At 35.6% G+C, this 19,134-nt stretch overlaps 2 protein-coding genes across 3 annotated transcripts; one reads left to right on the top strand and one right to left on the bottom strand.

The window, feature by feature from the left end:
- The first annotated feature begins 283 nt into the window (after positions 1-283).
- Positions 284-15,689, top strand: LOC145732491 (uncharacterized). 2 transcript variants are annotated; one of them, XM_081984793.1, is made up of 11 exons: positions 284-495; positions 9,771-9,924; positions 10,961-11,092; positions 11,430-11,554; positions 11,612-11,836; positions 11,894-12,035; positions 12,092-12,306; positions 14,690-14,873; positions 14,926-15,046; positions 15,099-15,268; positions 15,329-15,689. In XM_081984793.1, the coding sequence occupies exons 1-11, from the start codon at positions 451-453 to the stop codon at positions 15,361-15,363; spliced, it is 1,548 nt and encodes a 515-aa protein (XP_081840919.1). In that variant the 5' UTR covers positions 284-450; the 3' UTR covers positions 15,364-15,689. The 2 variants fall into 2 exon arrangements, with proteins under 2 accessions (XP_081840919.1, XP_081840920.1); XM_081984794.1 differs by lacking the exon at positions 284-495 and adding an exon at positions 7,061-7,398.
- Positions 15,526-19,133, bottom strand: LOC145732492 (uncharacterized). Its single transcript, XM_081984795.1, has 6 exons — positions 18,988-19,133; positions 18,665-18,932; positions 18,123-18,536; positions 17,865-18,061; positions 17,322-17,813; positions 15,526-15,808 (listed from the first exon to the last, which is right to left on the bottom strand). Exons 1-6 carry the CDS (start codon positions 19,052-19,054, stop codon positions 15,753-15,755), a joined length of 1,494 nt encoding a protein of 497 aa, XP_081840921.1. The 5' UTR covers positions 19,055-19,133; the 3' UTR covers positions 15,526-15,752.
- Between the last annotated feature and the right edge of the window lies 1 nt (position 19,134).

The following is a 19,134-nucleotide window of genomic DNA, read 5'->3' as shown; positions in this document are numbered from 1 at the left end:
TTTCTTTTACACCCAAATAGGTGGGCTTTGGGAATCAAGTACGTGCATTGAATGAGTTGAACACATATTTTTGCTATGACAGTTGGTCATAAGGTGTCACGTGACCAAACTGTGTCATTCCAGACAAATTGTCTATAAGCTGTAAAAACACCTTTCTGAAGTAATTTTGAGAGTGAAATTTAAGGCCCTTGCGCTCTAAGGAGTTGGTGCAGATTTTCCTCGATCAAAGAGGGGTCCTTCTGTATCGTCTGCTTCTGCCACCAACATTTTCTTTAGGCAGATTCATTCATCGTGCGCGCTTTTGGCCAGCCGGAACGCAACAACTTTGATACCGGCAGATGCGTTTCCGCAACTTTACGGGATCGAAACGAGGCGCGATTTTGCACATTTACGAATTTTTTTATCGATACTTTTGTCTTATGTGTGTTTATCGGATCGTGACTTTACAAAATGAGGACTGAAATTGTGTTGTTTGCGATCTGTTTGCAATTATTGGTAAGTGATTTAATTTTGGTGTCTCTCTGTTTGAACCTGCTTTAGAATAAACCACACACGTTCTACTGATTTTGTATTTTTGTATTTTCGGATTCTACGGCAAATTTTAGATATATTTCACGAATACTTTACTATTTTAAGTAAAACTTGTTATTATGTCCCCAAAAACAATTTTAATTTACACACATCAGTTTTTTTCTTGACTTTTGTTATTGGTCGTGTTACAATTTTAATAGTACGCACACAAAAAAAATACTTAAAGATTATAAGGAGTGATCAAAAAAGTCAGTTCTAAAAAGGGTAGAAAGCCTATATTTATATAATAGTTTTAATTTTTAGGAATAAGTTCAAAATTATGGTAAATTAGTACCTACTTATATCAAAAATTCATACTTTTTGAATTACACATAAACGAATTTCTTAATAGCACCTAAGTAGGCGGTGCATGTGTGACAGTTTAAAGACAGCAAATTTGACTCCAACTGTCAAATTACGTTATGGTGACGTCAAATTCGCCCTGCACGCTTGATGAAAAATCAAAGTGACACTGCACCGATGTGGATGCACAGCCTACTTTACCATTAAAATTAATACTCACACAACGACATTTTAAGACGTTTGTGGAAAAAGCAGCAGCTTGGATTTTTCTCGTCGTTTACGCCAATTTTGACGTTACTAGTTGCTTGTTTATTGAAATTACTCTCGGTTCAAGTCGATCGATTACAAACCTACACATTAATTACGTTATGTGGGCAAAAAGCTCCAACATAATACGTCTCTTGGAGCTTGTTGGATGGTTGTAACGATGTAATTATCATAATTGCACTAATTCTAGCACTTGATTAACCGTTACGCTATAAGGTGATTTTAATAAAGGTTTCAGGCTAATTTGGGCACAATTTGCACTCTCAAATTATAAATCCGCCATTACTTACCTCTAAAACCTCTGTGATAGAGCTACCAAATTACCAAAACTCACTGATTAGCCACTATTATTTTACTAAATAATAGATTTTTTTATTAATTACTAATTTGTGTGGGCACATTGGCAGACATTTTGGAAGAAAAACGATCACAGCCTACTTGTTGACAAAAAAAAATATCAAATTTCTACTGTTATTGGATTGGGTATTAATTAAAACAAAAGAGGCACGATTTAAACCGGCCAATCAGCGCGTTTAGTCGTTGACATATATGCAAGTGGTAAGTGGAACAGTGAATTAAAATTACTACTCCTACATAGAGAGGACACGAGTTAAATGCCAAATTTAAGCTGTTAATGTTTACACTGAAGAAATTTATGGTTCTATTGGACCTCTCACGCTAATTAACAACTAACTAACAATCATTACAGATGATCATTCGTTGATAGGGAACAATCCCGACAGAAAATTCCATCAAAGTATAAAAATTAATTTTTCTTTTCAGTGGATAATATCTGATTAGTGGCTCTAGTTAGGAACGCGAAGAGGCTATTCCAGCTGAACGGTAACTGAGCCGACTAGGACTAATTCAGATTAATAGTATATACGGTGTGTGTCATGATCATCAAACGAGATCGGTCTGCAATTACACAGAGACTGCAGCTCTTAATTTATCTCCGCTCCCCCACTTAATCCGCCGGCCGCCTGTAATCAATTTTTGGTACATTAAATTCCAATATGCGAATAGACAATCGATCAAGCTAAATTTATATGAGATTTACTAGGAAATACTTGTCCATAAAACGTGGGAAACACATCTGACAATCCAATTAACAACTGTAGTAAGGCTGCATTTATCTGTAGCTATAAGATTCCGCTTGATATATGCGAAGCAAAGGAAGAAAATACCACTATCCGCCACATATAGACCAGACAACTGGGCACATGATTGAACTAGCGCCTTTTTAGGTGAACAAGCCGTTTAAAATAGCGGATTATATGCCCACGAATCTTCACATACTTTTTGCGACCATGACATCTTGACCGACACTTACTTCTGTTTAGTTCGTTTGCAAGAGCAAAAAAAACTGTAATTTTTGTGGCACTAACTGTGATTTTTCCTAATGAGTTATTTACTCAAAAAACATGGAATTTTAAATTTGCGTGTCACAATTATCATCTCCATATTCCGCGACTAGAAATTAATTAACACTGCTAAATTTTTAATTAGCAATTGTGGCCTTACCGAGCAAATTTGCCATATATCACGCAGCTTGACAGGCCGAATGGCCAGTGGGGGATAAAAGGACTCGCCAACTGTTACACATTAATGAATAATTCCATTTGCCCAAACCCCAGACGACGGTGATGTGGACAATTTCAACTAAATCGATATTTGTCAGCTGAATCTTCAGTAAATACTACTTATGGTAGTTATGCTCGCGGCTATTCCTCCCTAGACCAAGCAGATCTAAATTTGACACTTGTCACGTGACATTCCATTGTGTAGGATTCACACGGTCACGCGATAACTGCCAGATCTGGAGGACAAACCCAGGAACTTACTCTTTTGTTTGCAACCTTTACAAACTCGTTAATCAACTAAATTTAAATAATTTTCTCACAGAAGTAGTAGTACTGTAAAAGATAGTAATAAATTAGTACCTGATTATTACTGTTTCTTATCCATTTTCAGGACAGCTTAAATAACTATCAAAATGTATATTCATTAGAATGGGGCCTACTCCCATAACTGGTATTGAGATATTGGCATTCATATACACTTGATTCTAAATGGAATGCTGCAAGTTTCCAGGTTAGTTTTAGCTACAAACCGACCAAATTTAATCTTCTCTCTTAGAAAATGAAATTTTAAACGGTAATTGGCATTTAATCGTACATTTTCACTTAAAACCACACAAATTAGCCTAAATTTTGAAACTGTAGCAACTTTTTCTTTAAATAAATATGGCCGCGTTCAACCTGACAGCTTTCCCATGCACTAATAAAAGTAAAAGCAAAGAAAACTGGGATAACGTATAAATATACAGGATGTACTAATTCCTGTAATTTCTAAAGAAGTATAATATCACGGTGTATACGCAACACCTCGGGTGATTAAGTTGGAGAAAAACAGCGGTACAGTGGCTTTTTAATGAACTGTAAACATGTAATTAAAGTGAGATTGATGAAGTTTTATCGGTCGATCGGAGGAATTTCTTAAAGCGAATTAAACGCCATAACGCGGTATTTGAATAATTGAAATGTCTGGACGTTTTTTTGCTTAATTTTAAGTGCTCTTAAGCTGGCAAAAAGCAAATAACTGTGGTATTTCAAGTGAAAAAGTGGATTTCAGAAAACTGTTCTTAATTGAGAAAATATGAGGTTTGATAAATGAAAAGGACCATAATTAACTGGAATACCCAATAGCAGGCATAAGCTATCAAAGTGGGAGACAAAAATCGTTCAGTATGGCGGTCGTAAACCTGGAAAGTCCCTAGATATTGAGCAAAAACTGCAAAAAACGAGAGTCAACTTTAACGCGCTCTAGCGGTTAAAGGGGACAATATAGTCGTGCCCGCTCAACGTCACGTGATAGCCCCGTTCATTAGCTTTCTTTTGTTATGACGTGGTTTTATACGGGATGTTTCAAATAAGCGAGTCATGGACGATTTTCTGGAAAGTGCACCAAAATTTCTCACAAATTGGGAATTTCTGCTTTCGAGGAGGCTGGCTGCTAGAGCAAAAACAATTGAATATCGATACAAACATTTTACATCAAGTAGGCCTAGAATTTGACGTAGATTCCAAAAAGTTTGGTTTGTTGCTCAAATTTGGGACACCCTGTATATTGATGGATTATCTAGGAATAAAGTATATGCAAACAACATTCATATTTAGTATTTTTTTATAAAATGGGAGGATGTTGAAAATTCATTGAATCACCCTGTAAACTACTCCATTGTATTGTCAAGAACTCGGTTATTTTGACAATTATAGGGTGGTACAATATACCAATTTGTAGCCTTTGAAATTCTCTTTTGACCTCCCTGAATAGCGTTTTTACCTAAAACGTCGAATAAGTGAGTTATTTACTGTTAAAACTGAGTTGTTTGATTTTGACAGTTTTTACTGTGACAGCCCATAACTCTGTTATTTTGACAGTGACAGGGTGGTGCAATATACCAATTTGTAGCCCTTGAAATTGTCTTTTAATCACCCTGTATACCATATATAGTAGAAATGTCACGCTACCGAAAGATTGAAGTTTTTATACCGGGAATGTGTTGTGCAGAAGGGATAAATTTATAAAATTCATATTATTTCTAAAAGTGTTGAGGTTAGGTATACAACATTTTTCAGAAAGTTTCCGGTAATTTTCCGGAAAAAATCTGACAATTCAAAAATAATTCGTTTTCCAATTATAATAATTGTACAATAATCCAATATCAATTCAAATAAAGCTTAATGTACTTGAAGTGTAAGCATGAAGTAATTTTCCGGTAAATTTCCAAAAATTGAAATTTTCCGACTCGAAAATTACCGCTTTTACATCTCTGGGGCCTAATTCTTGAAAGCAGGGACCGGAGTTCTCAAGAGAATTGTTGATAGAATGTGACAGGAACCCGCCATTGTCAACTTCTTCTGTCACATTCTATAGGTCGCTTTATTCCTTTCCCTCGTTTCAAGAACACGCACCCTGGTTAGAGTCCAAAAAAGAAACAATATACAGGGTGTTTTAATTAAAATAACCGAGTTAGCATCTCTGTGCTTCCGGTATGGAAGAACTTTTCAAAATTTTTCACGATAATCCACTCTGTATATGGTGACTTTTGTACTGCTGACAAAACTGAAAACGATTATCAAATCAAATCTAGAAGAATACGTACAAAATAAAAAATACAGGTTTTGGGTAAAAGTTATTTACCTAATCACGCGATGATGTACCAAATTTCATGGTAAAATTGATGCCGAAAAAAATCTTCTCTTTAGGCCAGTCTTCGGTTTTTTTTACGTAAAGAAGAACCAGATAAAGTTAACCGCAAAAGTGAAAATTAATGATACGCTATTTCCATTGAAAAGTGCTAGTTACACCAGCTGAGGATTGTATTTTACTACAGATTGTAGAACCTTGTTTATTGGCTAATATTTGAGGATTATTCTTCTTATTTAGGTTAAATGTTTCAAGTACTTCCCACTAACACACAAGTTATTTAGTATACCAAGCGAACAGTAAATAATAAACGGTCACATTATTGAAATTCTAGTAGAACCGGCTGGATTAACAGTATACAATGATAAATTAAGATTTTTTTTTTGAAGTTGATAATGCTAATTGTAAGAATATTTAAATAGTGTAAAGAAACACTCTAGATGTATTTTTACCTTAATATTAATTAAGGGCTTTATCAGGCATTTAAATCGATATCACTGCTTTTTAGTAATAATATGCGGGTTCACAGACTTGATTATCCAATAGTCAAGGAATTCCCCGAAAAAACTTTATTTTAACTATCACTTAGCGTCGTAAAATTAGGTAAATGAACCTAAACGATTATCATCAATCTGGTTATTTTAGGACTGGTCCAAACAAGTTTTTCAAGTCAACGTTTTTCCGAGATGTTGTAAATGACGTAATTGATTAAACCCATAAATGACGCTAACAATTTTAATTTCTGCAAATTTGTAATTAAATTTAAAAAAAAAATTTGGCACCATTTTGTATTATAATGTATGTGCAGGGGTACAACTTTCGGTTGATTTATTGTAGTACACTTATAAAAGACATTTTGCAGGCTTTAAGAATTATTACCTGCCCACGTCCTTAAAATGCCAGGTGTTTTCTGTATAAAAACGGTTTTTTCTTTATACCTGTTTTGTTTGGCCAGTTTAGGCGACAGCTGCCAATGATGGTAAATTTGGCAAAACAGTCCAAACAACATGAGGTCTGTTCGCATAGAGAATCTCTGAGTAGTAATCAGAGAAATAGATACATCCATTGGCCACAAGTCAGAAAACGTCACGTGAGCATTCAACCAATGGCCGCATTCGTTTTCGCGCTCCATGGAGCGAGCAGAGCTTTTTTGACGTCACGATGACGTTATTTGAGAAAACCATAATTTGACCAATTGTCAAATTACGTCATTGTGACGTCAAAAACGCTCTGCTCGCTCCATGGAGCTTTAGTTTATTAGAATTTAATTAGAATTATTAATTAGAAATATTACATTAGAATTTAATGAGTTAGCAATAGGATGGCAGCAAACTTCATAAGTGACATCTCTGACCGACCATAGTAAAACCGTGTAACGGACAGAGACACATAGATGATTGCATGCGCGTGACAAAGACAGAACGCCTCCAAAAATTTTAAGTCGGCCGTGATTTTGCATCGGTGTTGTCAAACTGACTGAATGTACCGACTGGGATTATAATTATTTAGATAACTTTGTTATTAGAACGTTCCTAAATATTTCCATTTACTTTTATAACATATTTAGTTCGGGTTCTGTGTAATTTGTTTTAAAACTTGAATAATAATAATTGTTTTTCGTTTACCGAACTCACAAACTGCTATTACCTTGCAACGTTGTGGCAAACGTCAACTGTCAAATACAATTACAAACTAACCTAACCTCAAAATTAATCCGCTTGTTTAGTCCATGTTTAGTCCTACTAATTGTTAGAAAAACAATAACACAGAGCAGTAACAGTGATAATCATAATAATAAGCAAGTATTATACCTCTATATTGTAAGATTTTGGCAAAACAACAAAAAATGACCCTTTTTACGCCATAATAGTGCCCAACCTGACATGTAGAGAGCTCACATCACATTCACAGAGATGCAGTTAAACTGTATGGAAAGGCCAAAAGTAATATCCTTTTAAAGGCAAACAACACCATAACGTATTATTGTGTCCAGGAACCAAAGTGAGATTTAACAAACCAATACAGGACTGCACTGATGATAATAAGGTTGGTACTTAGTTTAATGTTTGAATAACAATGCTTGTGTGGTTGTTTTGTCAAAATCTTACAACGTAGAAGGATATTTTTGTATTAATATGCCTGTAACTGTAATTGTTTATGTTTACTTTGAAATTTGAATTTGAGATTTGAGGTTAGGTTTTAATCGCAGATGTCAGACGAAATATTATTACAATAGGGAGGTCTTGTAAGGCAATTCGACTGCTAATTAAAAAATAAGTAATTTTATTCAAATCGTTAAACAAATAGACACAAATGAATGGAAATAAATTAGGAATAATCCAACAACTAAATTTTGTGGACAGTATTGGATACTTGGCGTTTGGCAACAGCGCGCTGAAAATATGGCCCACTTGATATTTTTTTCGTTTTCTGTTTTTGTCCAGAGTATCTACGTTTCTCTGTCCGTTACACGGTTTTTCAAATGGTTCTCTGTCTCGGTTTGTATTATTTTAAAATTTCCTTACCCGTATCAAAGCTTAAGCAATTTTTCTCTTACAATAATAATAATGATAAATTATATTTTCAAGATTTACGATTTCGCGTAAATCATAATCCTTGCGGGCACGCACCAGATCTTGTGCCCCCAAACCGGTACTCTTGCGTAATGTGCGTGTAATCATCAAAGGGGCACCGTACCATCATCGTGTTCTGTTTCAAAGAAGCTATTTACATACATGTAGTAAGTTAAGCGTGCATTTCCTATATCGTGGCCATTTTATAGGTGTACCATTGAAACCAAACTGTTCTCTTGTCTTTACAGCAAAAAATTCAAATTGTATAACATTGTTTAATTTTTGTCCTAAATATAAAGAACAAGTCAGTGTAAATTGCGGTTACGTCATCGCAAGCCTTGTCATATGTCAAGATAAATAATACGCTTGATGATGACGTGCAACCATCATTTGTCTTGTAATTGTCAGCATCTGTTCCTACTACTTGATTTTGTTAAATTGTTCCGGCATTAACTTTTTTTTTAATTAGGTTGATAAAACTAATGTTTGGACGAGCTTTACATTTACCCGTACGTTATTGCAATTTGTCCCCGTTAATTAAAATACTTTTGGCATTTCCTTATTCTTTACCGATATAACAGTTAAACGACAGTTAACCGCCGTTAATATACGGGATGGAGACAATAGAGAGCACTAAATCCGGTGGACGATCATTATAAATTCAAAATAACGAAGCGGACAGTCGAGATTTATTCAGCATTGGTACCCGACTCTTGCAGAATGTCCGGGAAGTTTAGTTTTACAGCACACTACGAGCAGTAATAATTACCTTTTTTACGCCCCGGATAGCGTTTAATTTGTCGGAAGTCTAATTAGCGTCCTGAAAACTGCATTATTACCAGTCTTACCACAACCAGAAAGCATTATAATTAATAACGCCTGAAGTTGTTTTTTTTTTCACTACGAAACCTGCAGAGAAATCAAATAAAGGGTACATCAAAACTGTTTTCCCGAGACAGCTTTTACCACAACCATTTCAACTGCAGAATGACGGCTTTGGTCAAAGTTTGTTCGAGCGTTAAATTGAAACTTCATATAGAAGAGAATCAAGTTTTGGCATAGAACATATACAAGGTGTAGTTAGGTTTAGAGTAAAATAATTGCTTTTATAAAATCAGTTTAGCAAATGAGGATCTAACGGGTGTTTGATAATTGTTATGGTCACGTCGCCTATGGATGGCAATTGTCACAAAAAACGTATGTCTTAGATAACGTTGCAAACAATTATTATATGACAGCTGTCATTTCAAACCATATACGAACTTATCAACGGCCCTACGTTCATCACCACAGCCAACTACGAGCATACAGTAGAATATTTGTTTGTAGCTCTCAGATGGCGCTGTCTTTCAGATCTAAAATGGAGAATGTTAACCAACCAAAACCAAAACGCTTTGCTGTCGTTATTAGATGGGTAATTAATTAAATTTTCTGGTTACTTACCGTACAGATATAAAAATAGCTCTTTTAACGCTTCATAGACGATTGTAAACCACTAGTTCATTTTAAGTGCCCTTTAATCACTTTTCAGATAAAAAGCTATTCCGTGAGCAGGTTCAGCTAACAATAGGAATGTGAATTATTATTCTAGAGGCAACGTTTTGAGGTTCCGAGTCCGTCTTATCTAGAGTAACACAGCCCTTGTCGTGAATAAAATTTAATTAACACAATTTAGAGGGTTTTCTTTCTCGTTCGCGTCATTACGTTTCAATTTAAATGTACACTACACTCCCCCATCCAAGTTTTTGATGAGGGTCTCATTTAAGAAACAATTCGTCTTTAAGGAAAATATATTGCGCCGCTTTGTAATTAATTTATCCAGTGTAATCTTGAATGTTTTTACAGATATTTACGGACAATGCAATCAGTTACATGCTGGGCACTGAGTGCAACGGCGATTGGGAATGTCGAGAACACATCATCGGCTCCATATGTCAGAAAGGACGGTGTACCTGTCAACCGTTTTACGCTAGAGTAAACCAGACGTCATGTTTACCGTGTAAGTTATTTTTTGCCAAAAAATCGGTCAAATGACACTACCCACGTGATATTACTGCCATTTGCAAAATAATGATCATGTGATAAACTGTCAGATGATGATTGATTAGAAAGTCAGAGGGAATTTCGTGATGTCAGTCAACAGGGTCACATGCTCATTCGTTTGAAAATGTCAATAATGTCACGTGAGGCAGTGACTTTAACAGAGAATTGTTGAGCTGTTATTTTCAAGAGACCCTTAATTAAAACATAATTTTCGTTATTTTCAATAAACTGCCAATTTGAACCATGAGAAGTAATCAGAAAAAATAGCTCATTTCAAAAATGTAAAAATCTGTTATGGCACCCATAAGAAAAATCAAAGTTGTTGATAGTAACTAAAAACCGAAACGTCCGGAATTGAAATTTGATCACGTTGTAAAGAAGGAAAAGTAGTTTTCAGTTATTTTATCAAATAAATTAGTAAAAAAATACAAAGTAATTTCCAAAATTAATAAAAGTCCGCCATTAGGTCTGTTCGAAGGAAATTCTTGGCTTTTATTGGTTGAATGCTCACGTGACATTGACACTTTAAGGGTAATGGCCAATAGCTAAGCTACCTATTATTGCTCTAACGTCGGTCTAAACCTTCATCGCCTTGGGAGTATATCTTTCTGAGCAGTAGAACAAAACGATACAAATTTGAGTTTATGCAAAGCGATATTAACATTAACACCGTTTCGCATGATTTATTCAGTTATACCTGACGGAATTCAAATTTGTCCTTGCAATTTTACACTTGTTACACTTTTCCATTTAGGTAAGCCCCATGGGCAAATTTTGTATTTTCTCAGGCAGATGAATAAGGCAATTTTCTGCCTTTGACAGTATAATATTGGCCTGAAACGTTCTTAAATTATGCATTAAACGAGCTACGCACCCAGATTTAAATTGTCACACTTTCAGACCAAAAACAATTTTTCCATTCAACTGATCATCATAAAACTGTTTGTCTGCATAACATTTAAATAAATTAACAAAGGTCTATTACCTCGTAGCGACTCTGCTGGGCTACGAGTGTCAAGTACCTGAACAATGTTCGCTGAAGGTGGCCAACAGCAGTTGTTTGGATGGCGTGTGCCGCTGTGTTGATGGATTCCTGCAATTTAGGAAACACACCTGTCTTGGACGTAAGTTATACCAAATGATTCGACTATTAACAAGAAACAAAATAATCACTTTATCAATTATGGAATGGAATTCCTCCCCTTGTAACTCTGAAGATGTATTGCTGCCTCGGTAACGAGATCTCGAGGGGCGTCATTTCGGGAATATATCAATATAAGTGTCTGCGTTGCGTTATTCACGTGACTTCCTTCAGGAATGATGAACGGAAACGCACCTGTCGGGGCATGAGTACGCATATAAAACGATACATTTGTTCGTTTGCTAATGCAAAATTCACTGGGGGTTTTCTATATACTTTGTTGGCAAAATAATTATAGTAAAAAGTAATGAAATTTTCAGCTGCCAGACCAGGTAATGTGTGTTACAGTAATGCCCACTGTCAACTTTGGACTGCAGACAGTCATTGCGACTTTCTTATTCCAAATTTATTCGGAAGATGCCAGTGTAATGCCCCGTTTAAACAGGTAGCACATATTTGGGCATCGTGAGGCTGTAGCATCTACAGTTTTTCTTTGCTTTAGCTGGGAGACTCGTGTGTTCGATCCGCTTTCCAAAACAAGCCCACCACCTTATTACCTCCCAAGCCAGAAGTGACTACAGTACGAAAAGAGGTTGAAACCAACCTGATTCAAGCTACCGACACTAAACCTAGTTACAAAAGACGACCTGGAGGACCACATAGACGGAAAAATCCTTTTAGAAAAGAAACATCTACTAGAAGAACCAATGCATCCAGAACAACCACTGTATGTAGTTGTATGTTTGTTTTAGTAGTGATTTTTAGTTGAGTTGGTTGATTGCAGACTTCGACCACCACCTCCACAACGCTTTTGTCGATTGGGACTACATTACCATCTCAAACTACAACATTAGAACCTTTTTCTGCTCCTACAGTGCCTTCCACAACCACCATTACACCGTCAACAACTCTACAAACAACTACAGGTATTTTGTACCTAAATATTATACTAAACAACACACTAATCATATTGTTTATGTAGAGAAGTCTCAGAGCACCAAAATGCCAATCCGTACACGGGTGGAAACTTCCAACGAGGCAATAAGTTTAGGCTTGCCATGCGTAACTGATTTGCAATGTAGGGCTGCGGACCCGTATTCCAAGTGTGTGGAAGGAGTTTGCAATTGTATAGTGCGAGGAAATGAAACTGACGCTTGCTCGGCCAGAAATAAAGGGTGTTTGCCAGGAACTTTTCAGGTAATATCCTACTTTAAGCAAAAATATGACTTGGCGTGGTTAGTATTAGAAAATAAAATCAAACGTTTTCTTTAGCCGAAAAGTAGTAGTCCATATGCACACAGTGGGGTAGTGAGTATAAGTGAAAGCAAAACTCAGAGTCGATCTCCACATCCTCAAAAAATAAGTTGACTTGCATTGTGTCATTTTTCTGAAAAACGTTTCCTAAGGAAGATACAGTCCTCCAAATTTCCATTTAAAAAATCGTTTTATAGTTTAAAACTGAACATCCAAGACTTGTGAAAGTCCAAATTTGTACTGAATTTTCTAAAAACTTTTTTACTACTAAAAATGGTCTTATGATTCGCTTTCTCAGACTGCCATCCTGGTTGAGTGTCTGAAACTGGCATTCAAGAACTAAAAAAAGTCCGGAAATCAAGACAAAGATTGTATTGTGCATGAAACTCATTTTTTACTACTAAAAATAGTATAAAAGTTGACTTTTAATGCTAGAACGGACCTTACTAGGACTAAAGAGAGTCCAAAAGTATCTTTTCAAGACTTTAATTGGTGTACAACTCAATTTTCTGGACTGGACAACAAGTCTAAAAGTAAATTAAATTTTCGTACTATTTTATTTCTAAAAATTAGTTCTCAAGACTATTATTGTAGCATTTGGTATTAACATTTTTTACTTTTATTACTGAAGAAACTTGACTTTTGGAAATAGTCTTAAACTCGATTTTTCAGTCTTAAAAAGCACTAAAAACAGTCTGAATTTCTTAGAGATGTTACAATTTATTGCACCTATGAGTGTAGAAGTCAATTTAATAGTGAAGAAGCTTGAAATAACATTTTCAAGATTATGGTCAGTGGACAAACTGGCTTTTAGGCCTGATAAGTCAAAAACTTTGTAAAGATAGTCTTGAAACTCGATTTGAGGCACTGAAAACAGCCTTAAAACACTAAAAACAGTCTAGTTTATTAAGAAATACCCGAATTTTTAGCCCTGAGGTGTCTAGAAGTCGATTTAATAGTGACAAAGCTTGGAATGCCATTTTAAATCTATGAAGAATGTAAAAATTGATTTTTTAAGTTTGCTATGTCTTGAAACTCGATTTTCCAAGTTGAAAGCAGTTTTGAAGCACTAAAAATAGTCCAGAATTCGAAGAAAATGAAAAGCAAAGTAAAAAGCACGAAAAGTTCGTTTTCAAGACAATTTTCATGAATCTAATGCTAATGTCCTGCATCTAAGACTATTTTCAAGACTAAAATATTGAAATTTGTCTTCAAATTATGAAAACTTACTTCAAATGCAAATTTTAAGCTTCTGATGTCACTTTTCATTAGTTCAGTCACATTTTGGGGTTCGAGTCAATTTTTAAGGTTTAAATGTATGAATTTGTTGTAACAAATTCTTGAAAAAGTAGTTTTTATGTCTTCAAGTCAATTTTTAGTATTAAAGTCTCTCGATTTGCATGAAAACTGGTTACAAACACAATTTTTAAGCTTCTGAAATTTTTATCTTTTCTAATTCAATTTTCAAAACTAGTCTTTTAGTTTGTCTGGAAATTATAAAAACTGGCTACAATAATGTTTTTTAAACTTCTTAAGTGAATTTTCCGTTTCCAAGACAATTTTTAAGTTGGGTTAGGTTAGGTTAGGTTAGGTTAGCTTGTTCCAAATTTGATCAATATTGCTCCAACGGTCTGACAGTTATGACAAAAAAAAACGATTTTTTAAACAGAAATTTGAAGAACTGTATTTTCCTTAGGAAGCACTTTTCAGGAAAATGACATAATGAATGTCAACTTATTTTTTAATTGGCTATGGATTGATGAACTATTGACATTTAAAACTGGACCACCCTGTATATTAATAAGTTGTTATCTGCCTAACATGTTTCGGGTGTATTCAGACACCCATCTTCAGAGGCTGAAAGTTGTACAGTATGTTAGTTAATTACTTACAAAACTAAGGACATGGAAGCCTACCTTAACTAGATCACTAGTCTGCTGGCTGTCATTCTACAAGGGGGGACAGCTGAACCCAGATGTACTAAGGTGGTTTTTTAATTCTACACAGGGGAAAAAAACCTTGATCAAAAAACCCAGTTCTGGTTCTGAGGTAACAGGTTGCTTCGTTTTTTATTCTCAGAGGGGAAAAAAACTTAACAAAACCCAGTGTTGATGTCAAAGAGAAGTCAGTTCAATTTTCAATCAAAACTCAAGGAAGTTGAATGATGTAAAAACTGCATGTTTATCTGTAAAAAAAGGTGTCCTGTTTTCTTTAGTGTTTTGCATTTTTGTATACTAAACTGTGTCCTCTACAACGAGTATAGTTTTTAGAGTTTTTTTCCATTTTATCAACCATCATTGGATTGTACCAGTTTCATAACTTTCAGTGTCGCAGTACCGGAATTTGTATTAGTTGGTTCTTCGTTTGCGATGGACGCAAAGATTGTTCCGATGGTTCGGACGAAGAGTGCAGACCCAACGAATGTCCTGACGAGTCGTTTAAATGTAAAGATTCTGGAAAATGCATCTCTAAAGCGAGTAGATGCGACGGAGTCCGAGACTGCCACTTAGGTAACCATACAAAACTGGTTTGAGTGAAAATTAAAAAAAAAAAATTGAATAGGTGAAGACGAACGTGACTGCCATGTTATCGGAAAAACCAAATGTCCTGCAAACACTTTCCAATGCTCAGACGGGAAATGTTTACCGGAATACGAGTTTTGCAATGCCATCGTCAGTTGCAGGTATTTTTTTAATAAAAAATTGCAAACATGTTTTTCAAATAATGTTATTTAGTGATGGTAGCGACGAGCCTGCTCATATATGCAGAGGAAGGGCCAGAAGACGATTGAAGGGTTATTGTCCATTAAGGTGCGGTAATGGTCGATGTAGGTCCACGGCAATAGCATGTTCTGGAAGAGATGGTTGTGGAGATGGTACTGACGAGAGCCATTGCTCAGTGTGCCGTAAGTTCCTTTGAAATACACAAATTTCCCGGTAATAACCAACTGATTTTCAATTTTCAGGCTGTCCAGTTATACGAGGAAGAGAGTTATCGTAATCTATACCAACGTAATCTTTGCAACATGCCAAAAACTTTTGTTTTTAAACATTTAACCCCAAAACAACTGTTATAAAAAGAACAAGCCTCAAAACCTAAAATAATCAATGTATGTGTGTATGTAAGTTTGGTGAAATTTGCAATAACTAGCTCAAGCCAATATTCTGTACTTATATTAGATTTTATTTATTTATACACCTAATAGTTTTAGTTATTAAGCTTTAGGATTGTAAAAATGTGTTAAAGCTTTTTATAAGTATACCAATTTTAATTAAGTTATATAGATTGTAAGTACAAAATCGAAATAAAATATCCATCTATCTGTCCTTTTGATTTTTAACTTCAATTCAATTAGTCCAAAATTAAATTTTTCCTTACTAATTTAATGTTCAAATAAGTGTCCCAGTTGAATTTGCATTGCACGTGCACCATTGCGAAGGAATACCTAAAAGTACACATGTTAGATGAAAAGTTATAAGAAACCCGGTTGAACGGTAAGAAACATTTTTTAATTTTGTCTACCATCATTGATTAAGTCAGAAAGCGCTCTATGTATTTACATTATCTGATACTTTGTCACATGATCATTGAGTTGCAAGATCATGTGAGGACATTTTTAGAAAGCTTGAAATCTGCTCTATCTTTTGTTTTCTATGACATTTTGACGTAACTTGTCAAATAAGGGAGTTATTTAGGGTCAAAGCGAGGTGTGTCCCAAAATCTGTGATTTTAGGGTGAAAGAATTTTGACGCCCTCTAGCGTCCAAACGGTGTCATCAATCAACTCATGTGGGGACATTTTTAGAAAGCTGGAAATCTGCTCTATCTTTTGTTTTCTATGACATTTTGACGTAACTTGTCAAATAAGGGAGTTATTTAGGGTCAAAGCGAGGTGTGTCCCAAAATCTGTGATTTTAGGGTGAAAGAATTTTGACGCCCTCTAGCGTCCAAACGGTGTCATCAATCAACTCATGTGGGGACATTTTTAGAAAGCTGGAAATCTGCTCTATCTTTTGTTTTCTATGACATTTTGACGTAACTTGTCAAATAAGGGAGTTATTTAGGTTCAAAGCGAGGTGTGTCCCAAAATCTGTGATTTTAGGGTGAAAGAATTTTGACGCCCTCTAGCGTCCAAACGGTGTCATCAATCAACTCATGGGGGGACATTTTTAGAAAGCTGGAAATCTGCTCTATCTTTTGTTTTCTATGACATTTTGACGTAACTTGTCAAATAAGGGAGTTATTTAGGTTCAAAGCGAGGTGTGTCCCAAAATCTGTGATTTTAGGGTGAAAGAATTTTGACGCCCTCTAGCGTCCAAACGGTGTCATCAATCAACTCATGTGGGGACATTTTTAGAAAGCTTGAAATCTGCTCTATCTTTTGCTTTCTATGACATTTTGACGTAACTTTAGGTTCAAAGCGAGGTGTGTCCCAAAATATGTGATTTTAGGATGAAAGAATTTTGACGCCTTCTAGCGTCCAAACGGTGTTATCAATCAGCTCATGGGGGGACATTTTTAGAAAGCTTGAAATCTGCTCTATCTTTTGTTTTCTATGACATTTTGACGTAATTATTCAAATAAAGGAGTAATTTAGGATCAAAGCAAGGTGTGTCCCAAAATATGTGATTTTAGGGTGAAAGAATTTTGACGCCCTCTAGCGTCCAAACGGTGTCATCAATCAACTCATGGGGGGACATTTTTAGAAAGCTTGAAATCTGCTCTATCTTTTGCTTTCTATGACATTTTGACGTAACTTGTCAAATAAGGAAGTAATTTAGGGTCAAAGCAAGGTGTGTCCCACAATAATATCACGTGGACTATTGTCATTTAGCTAACGAATTGACTTCTGCGCACTTTGTAAAAAAAAAAAATACTTTTAGATTGAACCAATAGTTAATCTTGTATCTAATCAAAATAACGGAGATGACCACGGTGGGACTTAAACAACCTGTATACCTGCATCTGGACATCCTCTTTCTTGTTCAGTTTTTTCAAAAAATGATTTGCAACTTGGACAAGCTTTCAAATCAGTCCCACCATAAATTCCAGTAGACATTCTGAGCACATCTTGGAGCGTCATGTGCAAATCAAAATTGCTCGTAAGTTTCCTGCTATTTTCCAAAAAATTACTGAATTTTTCCGGGTATTCCTGCCGGAACCAAACGGGCAGAGAAATAAAGTTCATCGGTAATCGTAACTCGTAAAATCCTCTGCTCGTGTTGACAATATCACCAAACCTGATCCCGTGGTCGCTCAACAAAATTACCATGCTGTCATTCAAAGCACCGCTTTGCTGGAGGTTTTCCAGGAATTGTTTCACTTTTACATCCATCGTCATTGGTGTTGTGATGTAATTGTGGCTGAACGTGTTCATCCAGAATATTCCAAAAGATGGTGCGTGTTTAAAAGTTGTTGCAAAGTCCTGAGCCAAGTTTAAAATACGATCTCCTAAAACAGTTACTTTTCAGATAGTTTATTACTAATTTGACATTTTCCCACCTTGGGATTCTGGACCAGCACAAAACGGCATCGTATCCTGGTGTATGGTTGGCAAATAAGTGATTGCATCCATGTAAGGTTTAAAGTAATAGTCAGTAGGATTTTGCCTAAACCCTTTTTTCATATAGTTAAAAGTTGCTATTTGTGACCAATCCTCCGCATACGCAGTAACATATCCAAGGTCTCTATAATAGTTCCTTTAAACAGTAAATTTCCGCATCAACAATACGTATTTATAACGTTGTCACCAAATCTCACCAAATAAACGGACAATTGTTTAATCCGTCAATTTTCTCGGGTCTGCAAATCTGCTTTGCTTCGTTCAAAGTTAATCCTGCCAGAAGTGCCATAGCGTTAGGAAATGTGTTATCGGCAACCTTATTATAACCAGTAAACTCGTAAAAACCGTGATTTTTCACCCAATCTTTCGTGTGGGGCATCGTTCGATAAAAATTCAATCTCGACACTGAATCAATCACAATCATTAACACGCTAATTTTTCTGTTAGGCCCAGATTTCAGCAACTGTTCAGTTTTAACCATAACGCTATCAGACCGGCTAATCACTTGATGGATGTTATCATATACCAAACCATTTTGGTGGGTACACGTGACTCTCACCAAGTCATGATAGAGTTGTACAGCAAAAATGATCGGTTGACAAGACGATGCCCTGAAATTTGATTCTCAGTAAAATTGTCTTACATACAGGCCTCATTCGTTTTGACCAAAATGACGTTAACTTGACAGTTGGTCAACCTGATGACGTCAAAACGAAGGCGACCTCTTATGACAACCTACGCAACTCCTACGTCAGGCCAATCAGGGCTACCACTCCTGTATATGTAACTGTAACAACATTTAAACCCATAAAAACTACCAAAGTACTTAATAACAGCTTCACGGTTAATATGTAACCAGGCAATATCATTTTTCACTGTTGTATAACTAAGAAGAGGGTCGTAACTGGTACAAGAAACGAAAAACTGTCTCGTTAAGTTCAGTTCGGGAGAAAACACTGGAATGTTTGGAATTCGACAAGTTTCAGTGTTAATTAAATAGGGAGTGCCTAAAAATGTTCCAGTCAAACCAAAAGTTAGTTAATTTCAATTTTAATCACTTACTAGCGTTGTGTCCAGCACATATTAGAAAGCTGAGACTGGCAATAACCACAATAATGACGCACTTCATAGTACATCCAATCTAAGCTAATTTAAAACGAAACTAATCTTAATATGTAACGATGATTTGATGGAATCAAAACGGTTTAT

Source organism: Ips typographus, linkage group LG8 (genome assembly GCF_016097725.1).
Source record: "Ips typographus isolate SLU linkage group LG8, UJ_Ityp_2.0, whole genome shotgun sequence".
Taxonomy (NCBI): domain Eukaryota; kingdom Metazoa; phylum Arthropoda; class Insecta; order Coleoptera; family Curculionidae; genus Ips; species Ips typographus.
Note: the sequence above shows the minus strand (reverse complement) of the source record. Positions and strands in the feature narration are given on the sequence as shown.

What these genes read in the sequence shown, in the direction of transcription:
- LOC145732491 (XM_081984793.1), top strand. Translation starts at nt 451, where the DNA reads ATGAGGACTGAAATTGTGTTGTTTGCGATCTGTTTGCAATTATTG. An exon ending in ATGCATCCAGAACAACCACT is followed by an intron (nt 11,837 to 11,893) that starts GTATGTAGTTGT and finishes GGTTGATTGCAG; the next exon opens with ACTTCGACCACCACCTCCAC. An exon ending in AACTCTACAAACAACTACAG is followed by an intron (nt 12,036 to 12,091) that starts GTATTTTGTACC and finishes TTGTTTATGTAG; the next exon opens with AGAAGTCTCAGAGCACCAAA.
- LOC145732492 (XM_081984795.1), bottom strand. Translation starts at nt 19,054, where the DNA reads ATGAAGTGCGTCATTATTGTGGTTATTGCCAGTCTCAGCTTTCTAATA. An exon ending in ATGTGCTGGACACAACGCTA is followed by an intron (nt 18,933 to 18,987) that starts GTAAGTGATTAA and finishes GAACATTTTTAG; the next exon opens with GCACTCCCTATTTAATTAAC. An exon ending in TGGCCTGACGTAGGAGTTGC is followed by an intron (nt 18,537 to 18,664) that starts GTAGGTTGTCAT and finishes ATCAAATTTCAG; the next exon opens with GGCATCGTCTTGTCAACCGA.